The sequence below is a fragment of the Mustela nivalis genome (genome assembly GCF_964662115.1).
Source record: "Mustela nivalis genome assembly, chromosome: 9".
In the NCBI taxonomy this organism is placed as follows: domain Eukaryota; kingdom Metazoa; phylum Chordata; class Mammalia; order Carnivora; family Mustelidae; genus Mustela; species Mustela nivalis.
Genome location: NC_139028.1, coordinates 100,188,922 through 100,214,505, shown reverse-complemented (window position 1 = coordinate 100,214,505; position 25,584 = coordinate 100,188,922). Strand labels below are relative to the sequence as shown.

At 46.4% G+C, this 25,584-nt stretch overlaps 1 protein-coding gene across 1 annotated transcript in view; it reads right to left on the bottom strand.

The window, feature by feature from the left end:
* The window catches only part of EXT2 (exostosin glycosyltransferase 2), a 140,007-nt gene that overhangs the window by 92,875 nt on the left and 21,548 nt on the right, over nt 1–25,584 (bottom strand). Inside the window, exons 5-7 of the mRNA XM_082684033.1 lie at nt 17,318–17,513; nt 15,377–15,516; nt 12,595–12,688 (exon numbers count right to left, since the gene is read on the bottom strand). Coding sequence (XP_082540159.1) covers nt 12,595–12,688; nt 15,377–15,516; nt 17,318–17,513 — 430 coding nt within the window. The remainder of the gene's footprint in view (nt 1–12,594; nt 12,689–15,376; nt 15,517–17,317; nt 17,514–25,584) is intronic.

Below are 25,584 nucleotides of genomic sequence, written 5' to 3'. Positions count from 1 at the left end.
GTTTAGACAAAAAGAAACACTCAAAGACCTTTGATAACCTATATAAGATCAACAAGACCTGCTCAAATTAACCTGAAAGTTAAAAACACCTCAATACACATAGGTTCTTCAAATAACTGAAATATTTTAATGAAAAGTATTAGAATCTGAAAGACTATATAAATGAACTGCTGTCCTATTAAAGTCCTTATCAAAACGGGAAGTACACATTTAGATATAACAAATCAGTCTTTTTTTCTTTTTAATGACACACAAAAACACAGTATGCGAAGGGACCAAGAGGTCCTAGATTAATTAATCCTAGATCCCTTTTTTAAGATTTTCTTTTTTTTAAATCTGACAGATTTTTTAAATCATAAGTAGGCAGAGGGGCAGGCAGAGAGAGGGGGAAGCAAGCTCCCTACTGAGCAGAGAGCCTGATGTGGGGCTCGATCCCAGGACCTGAGCCAAAGGCTGGAGCTTAACTGACTGAGCCACCCAGGCGCCCCTAACAAATTAGTCTTAAGTTACAAGGACAGAGATAGTCATATTGCCAGAAACAGTTCACACAGACTCCATCTGTACCAACCCTGATCTGATTCAGCGTGCAACCAATATACGTGATTGTAGTCTTACAACAATCTTCCCAAGAACATCATGGGATTATAAGATTAATTGTGCTATTACAAAGCCAAAAACTATGCTGGGCCAAAAATCGTTATATGACCCTCAATCCTTTCAACATCCACAATGCTGAGGGAGACAGAATATCTCTATACATAATATATAATAATCTACATCAATATTTACAAGTATAGACAGAAATCCTGGATCACTTGAACCCTTACTGAAGACCTGAATACAGTGAATTCTTTACCAAACATAACAACACTTGATAATGGAAAGGTTATTGTTTTGTAAACAAATGGAGATATTTTGGTAAGTATGTAACAAAGTTACAGAAGCTGCACTGGGTTTCCTGTAATGGGCAATTATTTCTCACAAATGCTTCACAAATAGTCCCACTCTGTGGGAAAGCAGCTCCAAAGAGTTGGGCAATTCTTATATAGGCTGCAAATTAATATTTAACAGTTATTAGAGAGGCCATTTCTTGAAGTAATGTCCCATACTGGGGACTCATTACAAAGGACTGACTCACGTTAACTCTAGAGACAGCTCTCCAGCCAATGTCCAAAGAAGAAACTGACCACCCCATCATGAAAAGGAACGGTTCATGATCGCATATTTACAGAGAATCTCCAATATACTCAAGTTATTTTTATGCAACTTAGTTTTCATAACTTAAGTGTTTTCAGTGAGTTTGTTAAAACTACACCATAAACAATAATACCCAGTGTTAAACGTCTTAACAGATTACCAGGTATCAGTTTAGTCCCCCAAAGATGTATAAAAAAGTTCTATCGCTTTGGAGTTTGGGGCACTTTATTTTGTTTTATTGCTCGTTTGGTTTTTATACCTAATTACTCTCCCCACAGGAGCTACATAAGCAATAAAACAAACCAGTATATTTTTATTGTTCGCTCAATGAAAATCATTAATCCTAGATCAACAGCCATATAATTTGACTTACTACAAAAATTCCTTGCTTTTTCCTCAACCTCAAGTTAAACGGCTATTTTAAATTGAACACACTTGCAAAACTGCTCATGTCCAAAACTCTCTGAAAAGGGAAAAATAATGAGTTTGGTGCCAAAAGGGTACACGGCACTTATAAATACATATCCAGTGGGTTTTGCTTATCTCTACTGATGTCTTCCTAGAGGCTTCAGTTAGGAGAAGAGCAAGCCGGCAGACAGAAAACACATCCTGCGGGCATATCCCAACCACTCTGGAAATCAAGGCTGGAAAACTAAAAGGAGGAGGGCAGGGATGCACTTTTCAAAACGCCTGGAAAAACATTCTGGTCAAGAGATGCCAGAGATTTCGAAGCTCCCATCAAGCTGCTGGCCTCGATCCAGGTAATGGTTTTTCCTTCCCCTCAGCTGTCTGCTGCGGAGTTTCCCAGCAAAGAAAGAAAGGAAAAGTGGAGGGAAGAGGGAGGAGCAGCTTCCAGTCCAGTTCTCTGTAAGTGAGAGGGTCAAAAGGGCCCGGCATCGCAGGCTGACATTTATAGAGGGTCTGGCGTTTCCACGAAGCACTCTGGGAGGATTACTGGGGGTTAGCAATCTGGTCTAAAAGGGGCAGCAAAGCAGACTGATGAGCGTCCCTTTAAATTTGATAAGTGAGGCGGAGTGCAAAGACGCGGCGAGCCGGTGCGGGTGCAGACGTGCGAGCGGAGGCCCAGCCGGTCAGGCAGACTTTAGAAAAACAGGTACATGCCACGCCTGGCTCCCCTAGCCCTTTGGGGCTGCCCAACTCGCTTGCCGAAGCCTGAAAGCACAACTGCCAGCGGAATGGCACTTTCTCACCGACGGATAAAAATAAAAGCCCTTGGAGCATCTTGCCTTGCCTAACCCTCACTGCCCTGCCTCTACCAAGAAAGCGACTCATTGGGCCAGCCGCAGGGTTCTGGACCTGCACAGGTTAAAGATCTCGCTAGTATCCAACCTCCGAATCACGGCCACACCACCCAATCCCTCCTGCCTGGCATTTTTCTTCAATTTGAATATCAGAAGTTTCGCACGACGGCCTGAGCTCCTGGACTCGGCAGAAAGACCCATATAGCTGTCAGCAAACTGATAAGAACTTTAAAATGACTCCGCGGGGCCTCTTTATAAAGAAGAGCCAAAGAAGCCCATAAAGAAACAGGGCAGGGGCCACGGAAACCAGCCGCTCACACTGGTTTAACGTGGCATTAAAATGAGCTACAGATTTATGGCAGTGTTTTAGCCCCTGGCCCAAATCATCTGGGGGATGAAGCTCTCGTCCCTGCTCTCCAGCGGGATTTTAAATCTGGAATGGAGCTGGCCAGAAAGGAATGGGGGGAGGGAGGCAGAGGCAGCAGGAGGAGGAGAAGAAAAAGGAAGAGCAAGAGAGCACCGGGAAAATCATACAACAAAACGGAGTCTCTCTTCAGTGGGATGGGGACAACAGTTCTTTCTAAGAGCTACCTGGCCAGTCCTCTTAAATGCTCATAAAAATTCTCTTTATTTTTAGTTCTTACCCAGTAAACTTGAGTTCCTCAACCATTTACCACCCAAGCATCAAAAAGTTCATCTCTTTTTTAAATTTTTCAGTTCAAAAAATGAATAAAATTATCATTTGGTAGAGAACACATTTGAAGGGGGGGGGGGGAGTCTCGGTACCAAAATGTTTTCTCACTGAAAAGAAGAAAAGTAGTACTTTATCCAAATGTGCCAATGAATTTTTTTTTTTTAAGGCCAGCTAGCGAACCACTGGTTTTAATCAGCCATTCTGATCCCAACAGAAAAACAGAGAGGTGAACTGCCTTCCATGCCAAGACGTAGAAAATACACCAGACCCACAGGAATAAATTCTATTTCAAGTTTCCAAGCCCAGAAGCCAATGCATAATACATCCACGTTGGTAACTCACTGTGGTTCCGTAAGACCAAATTCCATACTGGAAGGTTCCTTCCAATATTCAAACCCAAACCCAGGCAGAGCAACAGAGCAGGCAGACCAGAACCCAGCTTTCATGATTTGATGTAATCAATACAGCTGCTCCACAGTGTCAGTAGCCCCAGGTCTGAGATAAGAAAAGGAAATTTTCCAACAAGTTAAGGAACTGGCCCATGGTCCCGGGTTAGGATTTGTGCAACACTTTAGGATTTGAATTCAGGTCTCTCCAACTAGGAGACCCATTTGATTGTCACTACCAACGTTTTTCAAACTTTCTGGACTGGGACCCATGCTACGAAATAAATATATTTTCTACTGAGCTTACGATTCATTTACATATGTAATCGAAATAGAGGTTTCTGGAAGTATTAATCTTTACTGGGTGATATGCTGATATTCTCTTTTCTCTTATATTTCACTAAAAATAAATAAATAAAATGCCAGTCATCACCTAGTGAATTGACTTCATGATCTAACTAATGAACCATGACCCTTGGTCTAGAAAATACTGCAGTACCCAATGCCCAGGCTCCCCCACCCCGACCCGAAATTGTCAGACGGGGAGTGAGGAGACCTGGGATCCAGTCAGGCTCAACCCTGGCCCTTAACACTTCATTCTCAAGATCACCCGGACTCTGGATGACTGGGTGGCTCAGTCGGTTAAGAATCTGCCTTTGGCTCAAATCATAATCCCAGAATCCTGGGATCAAGTCCTGCCCACTTCTCCCTCTGCCTGCACTCCCCCGCTCATGCACACATGCGCTCTTTCTCAAATAAATAAATAAATACTTAAAAAAAAAAAAAGGTCACCTGAACTCTAGAGCTTACATGTCATTTATAAAATACAAGGTAAGGGCTGAATAGTTTCGAAGGTCTCTTCTTTGATTTTGTTTCTCAGTCTCTTTAGTGAATACTGCTTTCCCCTGCCATCAATCATCATTTCATTATTCTCGTCACTGACCTTCCCTGCCTTCTACTTCTCTACAAAGTTCTCGGCCGCTGCTATTCAAAGGCCTTGCTCGTTGTGCTCCATCTCACCTGCCGAGTCTTTCTCATAGAAGCCACCGCCGGGTGAAGGTCACTATCCTCCCAGAGCACCCCGTCTTCCTGTCCGAGACCAGCCAGCCGTGAAGATCCCCTTCACCTCTGATCTACTCCTGACTCTCCATAGCACAACTGAGTGACAGCACTTCTGGCCTTCTAGTGGGGCTATCACGGAAGGAACTCTTCCCAGCAGCCTCGGAGCCTTTTTTAAAGACAGGACCTGTGTCATCGTCCCTGCTTTTTAAAAAACAAAAAACAAAAAACTCCCTCAATCTGCTTGGAAATAGAGCAGGTGCCTAATATATATTTATATTTGATGGGTTTGCATTATGAAATTAAAGATGCGAATTCTCCTAAATATGGAGCATATGTAGGTGGGCTACTCTAGGAAATGCCACTGAACGAATTAAAGCACCATGATAAGATAAGTGAGCATTTCCAGACCAGGTTCCACACACGGCTTGCTTCTGTTTGCCCGTGGACGAGGTGTGCCAGGGCTGCCAAGGAAAGCAGCTTTATGGTCTCTCCATCTGGACTGTGAGGATTTAAATCTCAGAAGTTCTACAAAATAACTGCAAATCAGCGCAAACCTTAAAGATGGGAGAATTTATTTACAGGCCCTAGTGCACTATAAATTTGAGACAGTTCTATTAAAATGCTTTTCTTGGCTTCCCATCAGATACTTGGCAAAAGTCTTTTTCCAATAAGGTTCTTAATACCAAAGTTGTGGAAGGAAGGAAAAAAAAAAATGAAACATGTAAAAAAAAAATGCTCTTGCTTAAGAGTTCCAATTAAATGAGTATTTTATCCTGCTTTAAACAATATACGTTAACCAATCTCTTTTGCGATATGGATTTATACAATCAGGAAAACTCCAACACAGAGAATCCAGTACTATTGAAAAGAAATTATGAAATTCAGGATATCCCATAAAGCAACCCCACTCAGTCCCCACGGCTCTCCTTCAGGCCAAAGAGACCAGCTTTGTGTCAGAACCATGCTTGTCTGTTTCACAGGAAGAACTGCGGGGGTCTGGTCAATGCGTTTTGTTCAAGGCAACCAACCCAGTACGAAAGGGCCAGGACGAAAGCAGAGATCGGGAAACAGCTTGGGGCCAGAGAGTGGGGGAGAAAAAGAGGCAGGGAATATCTGACATTTTTTAAAAAGCTGTCAGAGTTCAGTTGAAGCATGTTAAAAAAAAATTCAATTTCACAGGTGGGGGGATAAAAATGACAGACCTTACAATATTGATTCTGGAAATTAGAAGTGAAATACTTTCCATATTCTTCATAATATATAATATATTTCCAGGGATGCATCCAGCCAGCCTGAAATGTCTCAAGCGACTGTTTGAAGAAGACTATCCAATAATCAGTCAACTTGAATTATTGGCAAGTTCATCTATTTTTTTTTTTTTTTTTTTTTTTTGCCTCTATCCAGGCCACACAGCTCTGTGATCTGAATAAAGTTGTGGGCAGCTAAAGAGAGTGTCTCCCTGTCTGTCCCTCACATGGTGTGCGGTCTTGGGAGGGTTACTTTACATGCCTCTATTCTCAGCGTCCTCGCATGAAAACATTCAGATTGCCCGTCTGCCCGCCTACCTCACTACTCTGGTTAAACAGTTTGCTCGTAAACCCGTGTACCCAGGGTGAGGGAGGGAGGGGCAAGTGCACATGGACTGTCGGTGGACAGGACAGACAAGCCACCTGCATGGGGAACCTTCAGAGAATGGGGCTGTCGAGGTTTCTAGACATCTGAGAGTTTACACCTTTCACTGAATCATGAAACACTTTTTTAGAAATACATTTTTTTCATTTTTACTAAGTTTTTAATATTAATTCCAGTAGAGTTAACATGCAATGTTATATTAGTTTTAGGTGTATGATAATAGTTATTCAAGAGTTCTATCCATGACTCAGTGCTCATCACTGTAAGTGTACTTAATCCCCATCACCTATTTCCCCATTCCCCCCACCCACCTCCCCTCTGGTGACCGTCAGTTTGTTCTCTGTATTTAAGAGTCTGGGGGCACCTGGGTGGCTCAGAGGGTTAAAGCCTCTGTCTTCGCTCAGGTCATGATTCCAGGGTCCTGGGATGGAGCCCCACATCGGGGTCTCTGCTCAGCAGGAAGACTGCTTCCTTTCCCCCACCCCCCTGTCTACTTGTGATCTATGTCTGTCAAATAAGTATATAAATAAATAAAATCTTTAAAAAAAAAAAAAGTCTGTAAAAACAAACATTTTGGACAGACTTTATAAAAACTTTATAAAGTATATTACTTTAAGAGCCACCATTTAAAAATGTGTGTGCGTGCGCGTGTGTGTGTATGCATGTGTGTATATGCACTAAACAAAATTCAAACTTTCGCTTAAAGATTCAAGGGCATCACCTAGAATAGCAATTTCTGTACTTTCTCAATTTTAAGACACCCCATCAATAGCAACTTTAGGGGAAAAAACAGAAACCATATTCAATGTTCAAACTGATGGCAAGTCTCTTTTGGATGTCAGAAATCCAAAACATGAAAAACAAACAAACACGCACTTCTTTGAATCAAGGAAATCTGCCGTCTCACACTGATGCGCCCAGGACGCAGTGAAGCCTGAAAAGGCGTCAGCCATGTGTCCGATGTATGGAGTTTTATTTCTGAAACAGCTTTTCCATCTTCGCCGTTCACGCCAGACTGGCAGGGGACTCGTCTCAGAGACCCTTCCTTACGGTCTTTCTGCCCTTCGATTTGTGACTTCTAACTGCGACTGTGCCAACTGGGTAAGTCACCATGTTGAAATTACGTAATTTCAGAATTTTAAAATAAATTCATAATTTTAAAATAAAATACAAGCCTCGTTTTAGGGGCTGTCCCACGGACAAAGTGCATGACCTCTGGTGTGCACACACACGTGCACGGCTGTGGGTTCTGTCCTGCCCTCTCCTTTATCACAGCGAGGCCTCACCATCGTCCTGGTCGGTGAGGGTGCCACGTGCCTGGGGCTTTAGTTTCTTAAATAGAAGTGTTTTGTCTTTTTCTAATCAGCCGATTATATCTTCCTGTACTCCTCAGCAGCACAAATATTCAGTCCGCTTAATAGGAAAGTATGAAGGCAAACTGAGATGGGTCAGTGTAGAAGAATGAAAAGAAACTGGTATTTTAACTCACCCAAGCTTAAAGGCCAGGGAGAAGAGAAGATGCTGACTCTTTCTGCCACCTCAAAGGCTCCCAGTCAATTGAGTACAAAGAAGAGTTCAAAGGCAAGGCAGGCTCCTGACTTCCACCTCCTAGTGTGGCTGAGGTTAGAGGTCACTGCTGGTGGAGCCACTGACCAATAAAAGAATGTTTGGAAACTCCACTCAACAGATAAACCGCGGATCCATTTACGCCTTCCTCCCTATGCACACAAACATTTCCAACTCTACAGTCCTGTGTCTACCCAGCCTTCCAAGATCCTAGATTGCTTTCTTTTCCACTGTCATTCAAGAGAGACCGGGGATAGGAATGTTCCTGCTCACTACAGAAAAATAGTCACTGGCATACTTCCTCCTGTCTTCCAATATAAGAAAGGTGGTTGCTAGGCCTCTCCACCTTCAAGGCCTACCTCAAATGCCACCACCTGCCCAGCAAAGCTGTCCCTGACAACTTTGGCCCATAACTTCTTCCTTCCGTTTCAGATCCCTAATGCACTTTGGAAAACGTGCACCATTTTCTCAACTTTCTCTATGCTTATATCCAAGATGACAAGTAGGCCTTTGTGAGTGGGGATCACAGATTTATTACTATCTCCCACCATCTCCCCTTGAAAAAACAACACTTAATTAGGGCTTCACTAAGTTAACTAGTTAATTTAGCTCATGGGATGATAAAAGGCCAACTGATGATTTGGCTTTATACCGTTATAACTCTCACCCTCTACTAATTAAAGGAACCGGTTTCTAATTTACCCACAAAGAAAACCTACAAGCCTCGCCTAGCTTGTCCAATACTCTCTTCAGCTTTCAGGAGTAGATAACGGGCTTTCTCTAGGCTCTAGCCTTGTCCTTAACTTTATGGTTGCTTCGCTATCACATCTAAAGTCACAAGACAAATTTACTTACTTGCCCTTGTCAGGCAAAGTGTCTCTCCCTTGGTTCATCCTAATGCCAAGTCACAATGAAGACTTTCACCACGGTCCCCACCAGTCACCCTGCAGCTTCCCTCGTCCAGAGCTCTGAGCTGCAAAATGTCACTCTAATATTTCCATCACCGAGATCGCACCCCAGCTCCACTGGGGTCAATTCAGACAGAGAGCTCTGTTCCACCTGCAGACAGCAAAAATCCTGTGCTCAGCACTACTTCTTCCTCATCTGAAAGAAATGGTCTCTGGAGACCGACTATGAGGACAATGCCAGTCAGAAGCACCTTAGGATTTCTCAGAAACATTTACACGGTGCAAAGGAAAAGGAGTCACTTAAAAGTGGATGGAGACCTCTGCTGGCTGCAACTGTCCCTGCAGCTTCTCGAACTAGTTACCAGCTGCGGAGCAAGACCTACAGACTGTGGCTCAGGCTCAGCTCCTTCTGACCTATCAACCAGGGGCTCCAAGGCATCAACTATGGCTACAGGAGGATTTCCCTAAAGTTTATGCCTGTCTTACAAAAACATCCAAACTGGACCTCCCTAAAGAGAATTCACTAAGCTGTAAAAACCTTCCAGAACCAAGTGTGTCTGTTTTTCCAGCCATTCCTGCCACGGTCACATTAAATCGATGAACAGTAAACAGAGGGCAAAATGACAAGCAGATTCTGCAAAGGGTCCTAGAGAACAAAAGAACTCTCTCTAATCTTAGATGAGGGCTTCACTATCACTAGGATGGTAGTTCCCAATCAAAGCAATGTTGTCCCACACCGGACAGTTAACAGTATCTAAAGACTTTTTGGGGGGCGCCTGGGTGGCTCAGTGGGGCGCCTGGGTGGCTCAGTGGGAAGCCTCTGCCTTCGGCTCAGGTCATGATCTCGGGGTCCTGGGATCGAGCCCCACATCGGGCTCTCTGCTCAGCTCTCTCTCAGGGGGGAGCTTGCTTCCTCCTCCTCCTCTCTCTCTCTCTGCCTGCCTCTCTGCCTGCTTGTGATCTCTGTCTGTCAAATAAATAAATAAAATCTAAAAAAAAAAAAAAAGACTTTTTGGATCTTGGAAAAGGGACGTGCTATTGGCATCTAGTAGCTGAACCTGGTCATCCTTATACCTCTCTGGGAATTAGTTCAACCAGATAATCTCACTTTTGGTTGAGATCAGCTCAATCTAGAAGTCTAAGATTGGGAGAAGAGGCTGTTCTGGGCTCACAGAATATTCAGGGAAAGGGGAGCTCCATAGAACACGGCAGTGGAGTGCTTCAGAAGGTCTGAAAGCAGCAGAGAAGAAGGACATGAGGGCATCTGGGTGGCTCAGTGGGTTAAAGCCTCTGCCTTCAGCTCCGGTCATGTTCCTAGGGTTCTGGGATCAAGCCCCGAACCGGGCTCTCTGCTTAGTGGGAAGTCTGCTTCCTCTCTCTCTCTCTCTGCCTCTCTGCCTACTTGTGATCTTTGTCTGTCAAATAAAGAAATAAAATCCTAAAAAAAAAAAAAGAGGGACATAAGAAGACCAAAGGAAAACTTGGAAAAGGAGGTAGGCAAGTGCCTAGACTGCCCTTCTATCCAAGTTGACCCAACATGGGGCACTCACCACCCAAGGAGGTGACTGGCCCTCAGGCCTAGAAGCATGCAGCAGAGAGAGCCACTCGGTCATTCATGCTGTCAAGGACGGTGATATGCTTGCTAAGGACAAGAGGCTCAGAGACTTTTTAAATAGCTGAATGGAACAGGAGAGAGGATCTAGCCATATCATAAATCCACCATTTCATAAAGGTGGCAATGAAAGCCGGGTAAGTTCTGGTGACTTATCACTGTGGTATAACTCCCAGGGACAGAACCAGAGTTCATATCCAAGTCTTTTGACTCCAAGTATATCTCTTTGAACCCAAATAACCTCAAAGTACTCTATTTTTAATGACGTCTATCCATTCCATCTCAGTAGTTCTATGATTCGGAGCCCAGACTCAGAAACGCCCAGCTGTGCCTGCCTCAGACCTGTGGTTCCCCACCCGTCTCTGGGCAACAATGGCATTCCACAGGCTGGTCATGGGAGCTTGGCTCCGAAAACCCAATGAGTCTCCTTCCCAGCAGGATGGTGCTAGCTTTCTACTTGGCCTTGTCATACTGGAATCTTAAGATAGTATCTGATTTGGCAGATGACTCTCTTCCTGGTTACATTAATAAATCATGATGCCGTAAAAGAGACACCCAGAGCTCAGACACCAGGCCTGTTCTTCTGTGAAAAGGAACAGTTTCTCCTCCACAACTTGTAAGAACTGTAGGTTTAGATGAAGAATCTAGAGATCTCCAGACGGATTTTCTAAATTGAAACTCAGATAAGACCAGTGGCCAAGTAATAACTGAGAAGCCCAAACACTTAAAATAAACATGAACAGCTCTGGAAAAAACAGTGGGGAGGCTAAAATCCAACTGTGGCTTGTTTTGTTTCGTTTTGAAGATTTTATTTATTGAAGAGAGAGAGCGCGCACACAGAGGGAGAGGAAGAGGGCACAGAGAGAGAGGGAGAAGCAGACGCCCCACTGAGCAGGGAGGCAGAAGTGGGGCTCGATCCCAGGACCCAGGGATCAGGACCTGAAGCAAAGTCAGGCACTTAACCAACTGAGCCACCCAGGGGCCCCTGTAATTTGCTTTCCTATCACAACACCAACACACGTTACAGATGAGGTTGCTGAGGTCCATGGAAGGCGAGTCCTTGGCCGCGGGCAGAGTGGGTGCCGAGCCGAGATGGCACAGGCGCAGGCAGTCTGAGCAGCACCAGCACAGGGGACGTGGTCGTCTCCGTGGTTTAAAGTCATAAACAGGGCAGACTCAACAGATCCGCTAATTTCCCCTGCCTCCTAAAACCCTAAAATGATGATGACGACAAATTTTTAAAAATGAAGGCACAGTCACTCTAAGCTCTAGAAGATGGGAGATGAGCGGAAGCAACCAGATGCGGAAGCTGAGGAGCAGCAAGAGGCGTGGTGGCCAGTTCTCCAGGCCCACATGGCCACTGAGGAAAATCAGTGCAGAAAACCCCGAGGTCATCTGCGGTGGAACCCCAAGTGGGGCAAAGATGAGGGACTTAGCACAGAGACTCCCCCAACCCTCTCTCCTGCTCATCTCCTACAATGGTAATCTTGACAAGAATAAAAACCTTAAGAATCTACTAAACAGAAAAGAAACAAGCACAGTACCAATCTGGGGTAGTCTTTTTAATTTTTTTTTGAACTTACTTGACATTTCAGCCCAACTAAATTTCTTTCGGGAAAGAGAAAAGAAAGAGAAGCAGGACTATCCAGGGCCCCGAGTGGCATGCTGCAGACCGTGGACAGCAGCCTAGGGGAAGGGGCATCAGGAGGTGGAAGAGAAACCGGACAGTGAGGCAGGGGTGTGTCACTGCTCTGGCGGACAGGAAGCACCCCTTGGCAAGGGAGGCCGCCAGGACTGGGAACCTAGGCCAGCTGCTCCGGGGGACAGGGAGCACCGCTTGGTGAGGGAGGCCGCTGGGATCGGGAAGCTTGGCCGGCTGATAGGACAACATTCTGCTCAGCAGCTACTCAGAAGTATCACCCTGAAATGTCCCCACTTCCTGAGCTACCGTAGTCACAACTATCACCTGCTGTGAAAATGACCATCTAAACAGGTTCAGTTTTGCATCCAGCACACGCTGCTACACGATGACCCCAAAACATAAAAACAGAGGATCCCCCTTGGGAGCGCGTGCACCTCCGACAGTTACTCTCGCAAACCTCATCCAACGTGACTCACCTGAGCCCACTTTCCTCCCCTCAGGTCAGCGGGTCGATCCGGCTGCAGCGATGACCCCCGCTTACATGTTCAGCTCTGTCCACGTGTATCTTGCACAGGGCAGGCCACCCTCCAGACCACCCACGTCACCCCCCAGCAGGGCTGCCCGGCCTCTTACCTGCCGCTGCATTTCTTCAATCTGTCTTCGGGGGATGCCCTGCAAGATGCCATACACGTCAGACAGCTTTTCTTCTGGCACAACCACAGATGCTCTGGGGACGACAGCAGGACAATCACATACACATGGCCCTCTGCACAAGGACCCCTGCAGATCCAGCCGCCTCATTCTCCGGAACAGGAAACTATACCCTCCCTCATCCCGCATTCCCTCTGCAGAGGGCTGGTCCTCCTCCTCCTCCTCCCCCGTCTCCTCAGGGCCTACCTTCTCGACAGCATTCTCTAGCCTGCTGCGTGTCCTCCCTCCCTGCCACCTGTGCACTCCAGTCATGCTGGGGCCCTTCCAGATGCTTCCACAAACCATGCTCTGCATTCCCTGGGGTCTGTGGGTGTACATGTCCTACTCCCTGGTGTACTCTTTTCCTTCCCTGCCCATTCTGAACAAACCAGGACTTCTGTCATTTAGCTACCCACTCAAGGCCACTCTTGGCACCCATTTATGAAGCCGCTATCATGTGCCAGTGCTGGGATTACAATAGCGACCAAATCGGACAAAGGCCGGGGCTGAGCACCATGAGAACACCTGCGGGGGCGCATTTTAGGCAGACGGCCCTGAGGAAGCAGCGTGCTGGGAATGTTCTGGCAACAGCACCGAGGCTGGCGTGGCTGGAGTAACGAAGACGGAGAAAACCAGGAGGTAAACGGGAGGGCGGGGCACAGCAAGCACACAGGGCCTTGGAGCCTGTGGTAAGGACGTGGCTTTCACTGAGAGAGAACGCCATTAGACAGTCTTAGGCAGAGCTGGCATGACCTGATTCAGTGCCAGTGGGGTCATTTTGCCCAAAGTGTTAGAAGAAACTGCAGAAAGCAGGAGCAGAAAAACAGCTGGAGACGGTCGCAAAATCCAGTGGGAGCGCTGGGGAAAGCGGTGAGGACAGCGCCACCGACAGGACTAGCCACAGCTCAGACACGCGGGCGAGGGAGACAGAGGGCTCAGCGATCACCCATCTGTTGGGGCATTTTGCAGGGTTTCCCATTTTCTTTGTACCAATTAACTTGTTACAATCTGAAAGCCGCACCCCAGCAAGACTAGCCTGTTAGGATGGAAACCACGCCTGATCCACTCCTAGCACCCCTGAGCATCTGGTCCATGGTCCCGCACACACAGCTGGCACTTAGTAAATATCTGTTAAGTAAGTCCACAACATCTACTGTACAGATGGGAAAACTGAGGCTCAAAGGAAGGAAGGAAGAAAAGAAATGATTTGGCAAGATCACAAAGCTAGCCAGTGAGAGAGCTGGCTCCCTGAAACCCGACCTTCTGGCTCCAAATCCAGAGCCCTTCCAATACTTACCCATAATTACAATGACCCAAGCCGGTCTGGATTCTCACAGGAGTATTTTTCCAGCCTCAGCTCAGGGTCACTGCCTCCATGAAGCCCTCACCAACTCCACTGCCGGCAATGGTGTGTGCCTCCTTGAGATTCTCCTCCTACTCCACCCAGCCTGGCTGCCTCTATAGTCCGCCATTGCTGGTTTACCTATCCATCTTCCACCATTAGGTGAGGGGCTTCCTAGAGGCAAGTCTGACCTTGACCATCTTTATATCCCCGTACCTAACACAGCACCTCAAAAGTAAAGGGCCCTCAACAAATGTCTCCACGGACACTCAAATGATTGGAAGTGGCTCAGCACGTCCCTAGGATAAAGAGAAGTATACAGCCTCATCCTTCAGGCAGAATGAGCCTCTGTCCGGGCTTCCGCCCCCTGTGCAAGCATCTACTACAGCATTCATCACACGTTATTAGAATGCTTGGTTTGTCCCTGTGAGATCCCAGTCTCTTTAAGAGCAGAGACTGCAGTATTCACAGGAGACTTTCCGATAACCATGAGATGAATGGAGGTACAGAAGAATGAATGCTACTTGCATTATTCAAATAGCTATGGTGATCAGACAAGAACAGAAATATCAGAACAGTTGGGAGAGGAGAAGATAATTAAGTATCTGAGGCAAAGTCAAGCCTCAGAGGTATTCACAAAGGGAGCTAATTTTCAACCATCTTTAACCTCCCAAGTCCTAGGGCAATGAAACAACGTGAGACCAGAGGGCCCTTCTGTCCCTTACAGCAGTGGCAGGCCTAACCAAGCAGGGCCCATGCGTGTCCATCTGTGCACAGGCAGGTCTCTAAGCTCTCACGCACGTGGCGGCCCACCCCCTCCAGCTAGTAACATTAGGCAAGCTCTGCAGGGTCTCTAGGGCAGTGCTCACCACTGTGGCTACAAATCACACCCGAGGAACTTTGAGATGCAGCATTCCTGAGGGGGAGGCCCAAGAATTGTTTGAAGTCCTTCAGGTGAGCAGACGGTGCAGGTACAGCGGAGAACCACTGCTCTTGGCCAAGGTTGCTGACCGTCTTTGGTAAAATGCCAGATAGTATGTATTTTAGGCTTTGTAGGCCATATCCTCTTTGTCACAACCACTCAGCTCTGTCACTGTAGCACAGAAACGGCCCGGGAGGTAATCTGTGAGTCAGTGGGTGTGGCTGTGTTTCAATAAAACTTTATTTACAAAACCTGGCAGGTTCCCATATTTGGCCCCAAGGCCTCAGTTTGTGAACCTCTGCTCTAGGCCAACCGACTAACTCTTCTGACGGAAAATACAGCTAAACAATCTACAGAAAGAGTTCTCCAACCTCAGTATGCAGTACAATTACTGAGAGGACTTTCGAAATCTAATACACACAGAACCACTGGTATAAAGTTTATTAGAAGGTAACACTCACCTCTTCCAGTCCAGAACTTCAGAGAAAGGCAAAACATAGGAGTCTGCAACGATGACTGGGACACAGCCGGCGCGTAAAACGTCACTCAGTGCCGCCTGGCCCAGCCGAGCGCCACGAAGAACCACACAGAACGTGGCCTCCTGCGGGAACGCAAGCAGAGGTGGGGGTCACACACCAGCTTCGCTGATGCACTCGGATCGCCACGGACCCCGCAGTTCTCCAGAGGGCTGAAGCCAAGCACTACCGAGACGTCCTGACAGGGAATGTGAAAAGATGAAAGCTCACACCGGGGGAACTTGGAAAGCTTAACTGGCCACAGTCCTTGGTATTTCCACTCTTCAGTGTCACCTCAATGCTGCTACTGGTGGCATCTGAAATGTCCAGAGCCAATGTCCCAGCCTTTCTCTGGGAACTCAATGATGGAACCTCCCTCCGCCGGGTTTCTTCCAGCCCTAGTCTACTAGGCAAACACACTGTGGCACGGGGGCTGACCTCAGTCCACCTCATAGCAGAATTATTTGTCTGGGCATTTCAGGCTTTCTAGAAGACCCCCTAAGGAAGCTATCAACTTTCATCTTTCATCTTTCTACTTCTCGTGGCTTCGAGCAGTGTGCTCTGTACATAGCAGGTACTCATGTCATGAATGCGGTGCCTCTGAAAACATACAGATGTGTCCCTCTTAGAACAATAAATCAAACAGAAAGCAAAGTCTCAAAGAACTGCTTCTCCCCTCCTTCCCTCAAGCCAAGTTAATGTGGGGAACATTTCAGAAAATGACAGATGTACAAGAGAACAAACGGTTGTAGGAGGTAAGCCAAAATAAGAAATAACTCTCTCTCTAATGCTCAGTTTCTCCCAGTGTTTGCCTCCTCGGGAGGAAGAAAAAAGATTAAAAAAAAAAAAACAACAACAACACAGTTTCATCTTTACAGCTAGAGAAAAGGAAAGCTCAGAAAAAAAGAAAAACTCCAAATCCTCCAGGGATACACGAGAGAGCAGCGGGGGCCGAGGAAGAGAATTGGTCATGGCGCCTAGGGGTGCAGGTGGACAGCTCGGCCTGCCCGAGGAGTCGGCATCCAGATGTGGACACACGTGCTGATAACCATTTTTCCTGTCTAGACAAAGGTTACTATAAATACTCCTGCTCACATCACCACCGTTATCAGTCAGACATTCCAGAGGAGATGCAGCACTTTCTGAGAGAAAGTATTTTAACAATCTCAGCATGGCCCAGTTCTCTTTGGAGATGGGGGGGTGGGGGAGGACCACACCAGCTCCTTGCTATTTCTCCTTGAACTATTTTAAATATTTCAGGGAACAAAACTCACTTTCTCCTTTCCTCGCCCCCCCTGCCCCTGGAATGTCAAGCATCCTACTTATGCTTAAAATATCCCCCAAAGGACTATTCTTCCCTGGGCGTATGGAAACAGTGGCATGGCCACGACTCAGGCAAAGGACATGCTACCAGTAGGAAGGACATGGCGAGGGTAGCAAAATGCCAACAGACAAAACAGTGACAAAAAATGAAAACCTTCCGTTCCCAGGAAAAGCAGACTGCGGCCTCGTGGGCCTGCACGTCGGAGGGTACAGGCTGCCCCCTTCGAGCAGGCGATCTCTCTGGACGGGCTTACAAATACAGGGGTAAAAGTGAAATACGGTTGCCCACTCTGGCCACATGACTTCTCCCCAAGCCCACGGCGGTTGCGGCTGTGGAGGGCGACGAGCGTCCAATGGGAGTGGGAGCACTCAGAGGCCAGACAGCTCTGCACACACAGAAGGCCGGCCGCTGCCACTCCTCAGGGCCCGCGTGGCTGCCAGGGAGCGGGGCTACGTCCTCATCATCCCTGGGGCGGATGCCCCGGCAACACAGGGAGAACAAGGCCTTCTGCTGGGGGCATACTGCTTCGGGAAGGGCTCCCTCCCGGGCGCAGGGGCGCTCACCTGCAGCACCTGGGGGTACTCGTAGACCTGGTGCTCGCGGCAGCGCCTGCGCACCCAGGGCACGCCCTCTGACAGGTTGGTGCACTTGTCCAGCACTAGCACCGACTCCGCGTGTTTGGCCTGCAGGGCTTCCAGGTCTTCTCTGTACTCGGAGTGGACAGCCATCTGAGAGGACAGCAGGAAGTACCGCCGGGGACTGCAACAGAGCAAGAAGCGTGACTGGAACGTTGCCGCCGGCCCGCAGGTCAGGGTAGGACACACTCGGACGTTCGATTTAGGGCAGGAAGTGGGTTCTCACGGGTCTTTGCAGGTCTCAATTTTCTGGGCAATCGCCCTTTGTGGCATTGGTCAGTATTGACAGTATTATACAGCGTGAGAACCTAAGGTCTGGCTCAGTCACGTGCCTTCATGAAGATCTGACTGGGGAGAAGTTCTTCAGGTTTTGAGGAAACGCTTGTAATACGCCAAGCTTGGAGAGCAAGCAAGAAATCCATATGTGCATGGAAAAAGAGAAGCTGAATGGCTGTCTACTTGGAAGAAACACCAACGTGTTACCATGAGTCGTGGCTGAGGTATCTAACATGAAAAGGAACTGAGAGCTGGCTGCATCCTTCAGATGGGAAGAGAGGGAAACAATGGGCAGCACCGGGGGTAAAACCAGAAAAGGTGAAGGACTGCTTCCGGCTACTGAATGGCCTCCCTGGCCTACGGAGGTGCTGCAGGGAAGACAGCCTCCATCCCCAAGGCCACCCGCACACAAGAAGACTGAATTGGTGTTGAGAATAATGAGTGGAAAAAACTATCTTCACCAAAGGAGGGAACCAGTCTTCACATCTGAGTAGCAAGGATGTCTAAAAGAAAACGGAGTGAAGAAAGGACTTCCATGGGTCTAGGGCCATTGAGATCTTCACAAGAGACAAAATACACGAACACAAATTTAGTAAGCCAGAAGTCAAAGGGGAGTTCTGGGGGAGACCAGATGGTAAGGAACTCTCTCCTAGAAGGCAAGATTCCCACAGGGCAGAGAGGTTACGGAGCATAAACACTACATAGGTTGAGGGACCAGTAGCATTCACCATCAAAGAAATGAATAATATAAAGCAGGTTCCAGGAAGAAGTGAAACACCCCTCAGACCTAGAAGCAGTACTCACATGAATCTACCCCCCACTGGTCTGAACCAGGGAAAGTTCTGGGGGGCGGTACCTCTCATAGACAATGCCATCAGACAAGCGGATACAAGTCTGCACATAAGAAAGAACCAAAACCTATACTCTGTGACCCCATCTCTCTCACTTCCTTATTTTCTTTTTTTCTTGCACTGGGAGAAAGGAACAGTAATTTTTTTAGGTTTCTTATACTTATTTGGAGGTTGTAGCTAAAGAACACCTTACCCATACATCCACAGCTGAAGAACAACCATTCTCTGATTGAAAAGGTCATCATGGTTTACCCAGCACTGAGCTTCAGGTCCCAAACACACAAGGCAATGAGTGGAGAAGGGGAATGTTCCCCTTTCCAGCCAGCTCAGCTACAGAAACTCCAGAAAACACAGCAACACATCCCCACAGCTAGATGGCCTTCAAATTCTCAGAACCCTTTCTTCTGGTAATTCTTTAAGCGGCTGAGCTACAAGCAAAAGGTACTTCCCCCATCCCAGTTAAGAAAGAAAGGGACAGGGCAGCCTGGGTGGCTCAGAGGGTTAAGCCTCTGCCTTCGGCTCAGGTCATGATCTCAGGGTCCTGGGATCGAGTCCCACATCGGGCTCTCTGCTCAGTGGGGAGCCTGCTTCCTCCTCTCTCTCTCTCTGTCTGCCTCTCTGCCTGCTTGTGATCTCTGTCTGTCAAATAAATAAATAAATAAAATCTTAAAAAAAAAAAAAGAAAGAAAGAAAGAAAGGGACGGGCACATTCCCTAAATCCTTGAGAAAGCAAGTAGCCACAGGAGGCCATGTAAATTAGACTAAAATTCAGCTCCTCTGTCAGACCAGCCATATTTCAAATTCTCAATGGCCATATGTGGCTAGAGGGCACCTAACAGCAGAAATATAGATGTCTCCCATCACAGAAAGGTCAGCTTCATAGAGCTGCCCTTGACGGTCATTCAGACCCTGAAGACAGGGGAAAGTAGGTGGAGGTAGGAAAGACATGGAGTAGAACCTATCAGGGAGTGAGTCTGGATCAGCTGCGCAGATTGGTTCCTCTCATCCTGCACAATTTCCCCCTAAGTTACGATTTATTGAACAATATGCTGAATATTTATAGCTAAAAGTAGTCCCTCTAGACACTGAAACAGACTCTTGGATTCTATTCCCTGAGCCTCAGCAATATTTCTCTTGTAAAGCATTAATTCACAGAGAGATGCCGTGGTGATGGGAAGATCACACATTAGAGCACTGGCAGATCACCTCCAAGTGAATACCATCTCCCTGCAAAGTATTTCTGCAATCAAACTGGTCTGTTTAAACAAGAGAAAGGACTTACAGGCAAACTCGCAAGACAAGCAGGGTTTAAAACCACCTTAAGAATGAAACCTATTTGGAAATTTTTTTATTTCAAATCAGAAAACTTCTCATTAACAAGTTATAATGAAATCAGCCATACATTAAGTTAGAGCTGAAGGACCTTAAAGGTTTTTCCAATTCCTAAGACACTGGTTCTGTGATGGATCTCATGGGGTACTGGTATTTGCTGGATGTCTCTGGAGACTTTCTCTTCAAGTAGAGCTGCTAGCATAAAGCTGGCGATGCTCTACACCATCTAGAATAAGAACAGATATGCCAATACCCCAGAAGGTGTCCTTGTAGAAGGGTGCAGAAGGTTGGAGTTCTAGAAAGAAAAAAGAGTTGTACTGCACAACGTGGGTGGGGCCAGAAATGGCCCAGCCAGAGTGCTGAAGCCTTTCTAGGGTGAAAGCGTCTACTTGGGAAAGAGCTGGGAGGTGGCCCAATGCAGCGTATGAGAGCCCTGAAGGGGTACCCGAGGTTTCAGCACTGGGGGCAGGGATAAAAGGAGCCATGGCAACCCAGGGGGACGCTGAAGAACAAGTGAGGTTAGGAGGGCATGTGAGAATCCCAGGACAGAGTGTTAAAGCCTGGACTGGCTGAAAAGGGTACCGTGCTGGGCGGAGGGTGAGAGCAACAGTACCAGCACCCTACTGTGGGGTGCTGGAACCCCAGAAGGCAGCGGAGGGTAAGTCCTGGGGCGAGTGGGGAGAATACAGCAGTGGGAGCACAATGTGGGGGAGTCAGGGTCTGAGGGGAGATGGAGGCAGGGGCGGCAGGGTTGGTTGGTTACACGCAAGAGGGCTGAGCAAATCAGTAAAGATATTGAGGATAAATGAGAGCCAGATCGCTCCCTGTCGGAGAACAGAGCGACAAACAGGCAATGGGAGGAGACCAGAGCAGCGCTCCGGTGCTGGATGGATCTGCAGATGGTGATGTGAACTCACGGTTTTCAGTGTACACAGTCAATATCAAGACTCTCCATCTACCCAGATACAGAGAGAAATACCGAAGCTCAAGACGCTCCTGGGGAAAGAAGGCCTCCGGCTGAGTCCCCCTGGTGAGAAACAAAGTTCTCGTTCAGACATTCGGCCGCCAGGATCCTTGGATCCCGACTCTACCGTTACTCCGTGTTCAGCATGACTGTGCAGATGTGCACAGGAGTCTAGAAACGGCTCCCCCGGCTCGCATGCTCGTTCTCCCTGACCCGACAGATGGCTGAGGGAGTGTGCCCGTTTTAGTTTTAAGCAAACAAAACTGTAAGGTGGATTTGTTTTTCTTTTAAGGACTAAAATTACTAGCTAGGACTTTCATGTTTCCTCCCAGCAGCGCTGAAACCTAAGTTTAAGTAAAATCATGCTGAGAACTTGAAGTCTCCCTCAATAGGAACAGTGGTGAACTCCCGATTTGGTTCCTTTTAGAGAGACAATGACAAGAATTCCAGCTGAGCCCAGCGCAGCTGTGAGAAGAAGCTATCAATAGCAACAATCCTCAGCTTCCCATTGAAAAAAGATTGGGAGAGATTTAAAATAAAAATAAAAACAAAGCTCTCACTACTCTGCGGAGCCCTCAAGAGATGTGGGAATTCCCTCAAAAAGCAGCTCTCACAAACAGCCACAAATCCAAAGGTCCGGCCAGAAGGTCACCCACACTGCCTCCTCCCAAGTGCCTGGAAAGCACGAGGAGTCTGGAGTCTGCCTTTGCCGTTTTTTGCCCTTTCTTCTTCTCTTCTTCTTTCTTTCAGAGAGAGAGGGGCATGCTGCTTATAAAAGAAACACCAGGGCGCCTGGGTGGCTCAGTGGGTTAAGCCTCTGCCTTCCACTCAGGTCATGATCTCAGGGTCCTGGGATCGAGTCCTACATCGGGCTCCCTGCTCAGCAGGGAGCCTGCTTCCCGAGCCTCCTCCCGCCCTGCCTGCCTCTCTGCCTACTCGTGATTTCGGTCAAATAAATAAATAAAATTGAAAGAAAGAAAGAAAGAAAGAAAGAAAGAAAGAAAGAAAGAAAGAAAGAAAGAAAGGAAGGAAGGAAGGAAGGAAGGAAGGAAGGAAGGAAGGAAGGAAGGAAGGAAGAAAGACCACCACCTCAGGGCCAAACTGCAAGCTGGAGGAAAGCAGAGTGTGGGTCCGGCCAGTGGCAGAAATCCACAGACCAGTCAGCAGAGGGACCGGGTGCCCCGGGCAGCCCCTCGCCACCCGCCCCCTCTCGGCAGATTTACTGGTCCTCCCCCCAGTTACTGCATGGAGAACTTCAGAGCCTGAGACCTCCAGTGATCTAGTTGGAGATCTTAATTTCCAGTCTAATGATACATAAAAACTAGGGAGATTAAGTTACTAAGAAAATGCCACCACCACGGCAGTTTCAATCTCTGGAAGAAAACGACTGAAAATAATTTTTGTTGTTCAGAGGTGGTTTGTTTTCCTCTGTTTTATTAGCTGAATCTTTGCTTTTCAGTGTCCCTATGTCACATCTGAAGGGAAGGAAGAGTCCTAAAGCAATTAGCCTAGAGCTGGATTATACTAAAGAGATTAGATAAGAAAGGGAGCAGAGTTCAAGCAGTCTTCAAGAACAGAAACTCCCAGAGGCCACCAAGCTGAAGGGATGGCCCTGACCCTCTCTGGCTCCCTCAAAGCCTCACCTGGGCTTCCTCCCCACTAGCTTAATGTCAGGGGGACCCCACAGTTCTCTGTTGCACCCTGGGCACTGCAGAGGTTTCGGGGCTCCCGCAGCCTCCACCCTTTAGATGCCAGGAGCATTCCATGCAAAACAGCGCTAGCCCAGCAGGTCCAACTGCTCTCCTCTGCAAGGCTGGCACTTGGCTAGTGTATGGGAACTTCTGTTTTAGGGGAGCTCCTGCCCTCCCCAGAACTGGTAAGAGTGGCTGCTGTGCCCAAACTGCCTGTATAAACAATATGGTTTATGTTGAACACTCTCTTTCCTTCTGCAAATCTGAAACATTAGCACACGCCAAGCAGAGACTGTGCGTGATTAGCTCTCGATGAAAACTGGGGGCGCAGAGTCTCTGATGAGTGCCCTGGTGAGCCACAGTCCGTACACGCTGTGGCCACTCGTTCTGGGGGAGTTAAGCACATGCCAAGCGACTGTGTGACACAACTGGGGGGACCTTGATGCCTGCACCCTGTTACCTTGGACTCCTTCCCGTGTACCTTGTCCCTTTGCTGACTATGCCTTGTCCCCTTGAGCTTTAATAAATCATAGCCATGAGGGGGACTATATGCTGAGTCCTGAGCTTCTTGGCAGATCACTGAAACTGGAGGTGGTCTCGGGGACCCCTGGCACACATGCCCCTGAACTCACAACAGTCCGTATATTGCCAAATATCCCTGGGGAGACAAAAATCAACCCCTTCCCCTGTTGAGAACCACCAGCCTAGCAATGCTTGGTTCTAACAGGCCTTCAATAAAGGTTTGATCTGAACTTCAGTGAACTGAATTAAACAATTTTCAGAACAATTTCGGGCGGGGGGGGGGAAGCAAAAGGTTCAGAAACAACTTTCAAAAACCACACAACTGACTTAAATTTAAGTAAATGTTCACAGAAGGAGCAAGTAGAGAAATAAAATCATTTTTCTAAGTTCAACTGACTTTTCCCAACCATTGTAGTTTTATAATATCTACTATAATGTATTTATCTTATAATATCTATTATATCTAGTGCTCTGTAAATATGCCAAACTAAGATCCTAGATATGCGACAGAAACTTGTACCTCCCCAAAGGGTACCAGCTGGGCTCACTCACACAGGTCACCCTTTCTCATTACAGAAATCTAGTCTCAAAACAGCACTGGGGCTAAAATTAACAAGTCAGGAAACAAATGTTGGCGAAGATGCAGAGAAAGGGGACCCGTCTTACACTGCTTGTGGGAATGCAAGCTGGTGCAGCCATTCTGGAAAACAGCATGGAGGTTCTTCAAAAAGTTAACAAGAGAACTACCGTACAACCCAGCAATTACACTACTAGGTATTTTATCCAAAGGATACAAAAATATTGATTTGAAGGGGCCCGTGTACCCCAATGTTTATAGCAACAATGTCCACAACAGCCAAACTATGGAAATAGCCCAGATGTCCATCAACAGATGAATGGATAAAGAAGATGTGGTATAGATAGACAATGAAATACTATGCAGCCATTAAAAACTGACCTCTTGCCATTTGCAATGACATGGATGGAACTAGAGGGTATTACAGAGTAAAGTAAATCAATCAGAGAGAGAAAATTATATGATCTCACTCATATGTGGAATTTAAGAAACAAAACAGAGGAGCATTGGGGCAGGGAGAGAAAAATAAAACAAGATGAAATCAGAGAGGGAGACAAACCATAAGAGACTCAACTATAGGAAACAAACTGTTGCTGGAAGGGAAAAGGTTAGGGGGATGGGGAAACTGGGGGATGGGCATTAAGGAGGGCATGTGATGTAATAGGCACTGGGTGTTCTATGCAACTGATGAGTCACTGAGCTCTGCCTCTGAACCTAATAATATACTATATGCTAATTAACTGAATTTAAATTAAAATTTTTTAATTAAAAGAAAACACAGCATTGAACTATATCTTTTTCTCCAGTCTCTTCTCTAAGCATTATTTTGTATTTTCATCTTGATGATCAAAAGAAAATCGGTACAGGCATATTTTTGTTCATATTTAATGATAATACTGCTAAGAGTTTTTCAACATCCAAGTTTGTATTTAGTGGGCTAATGGGAAGATAGGAAGACTTAAAATGTAAATCATGTATAATGAAAGCACAGTAAAATGCTAACTGCAGTCCCTAAGTGATGGGTATACAAATACTCACTGTACTGTCACTGTTCTCTGGCTTTAAGATTTTTATAATTTATATTATAATTTTAGAAATTATAATTGTATAATTTTTATAAACTTATAAATTATAATTTTATAAATTTTATAATTATATTTTTATAGTGAAATGGTAGGGAAAAAATCTGTATCAGATGAAGATAAATGATGTCACAATATGCTAAAGGGAAGCACCCTAGTCACTCAAACATAAAAAGTGGTAGAGAGAAATACATCACCACCCCACAGGCAAACAGCATAGGCATGCCAAACCCCCAAAACCACAATTAATTCTATTCACCTTAAAAGACACAATCCAGTTTCAATGAAAAAGCCTCAGCTATCATATTGTTAATGTGAATATTATTAGTTTTGTACATTTCTTTGCATTTAATTTGTAAATCTATTTTAATTTTGAAGTCATATAAGCACAAAGAGTTTAAATTGTTTTTTACCTATATTTACTCAAGTTGCATTATTTAAAAAGTAGTCAAAATTCAAGGGACCTTGAATAGACCAAAACAAAAACCAAAATCTTAAAAAAAGAACAAAATTAGAGGACTCACATTGCCAATTTAAAAACTTACTACAAAGCTACAGTAATCAAGATAGTGTGGTACTGGCATAAGGACAGACACACAGACCAACGGAACAAGAATGGGAGTCCAGAAATAAGCCTATATACCTATAGCCAGTTGACTTTCAACATGAATGTTAAGATCATCCAATGGGAAAAGAACAGTCTTTTCACCAACTGTTGCTAAGACAACTGGATATCCACAGGTAAAAGAAGGAAGTTAGACTCCTACCTCACACCACATGTAAAAATTAACTCAAAACGGGTACCTGGGTGGCTCAGTCGGTTAAGTATCTAACTATTGGTTTCGGCTCAGGTCATGATCTCCTGGGTCCTGAGCTCAGGCCCCACACAGGGCTCCGTAC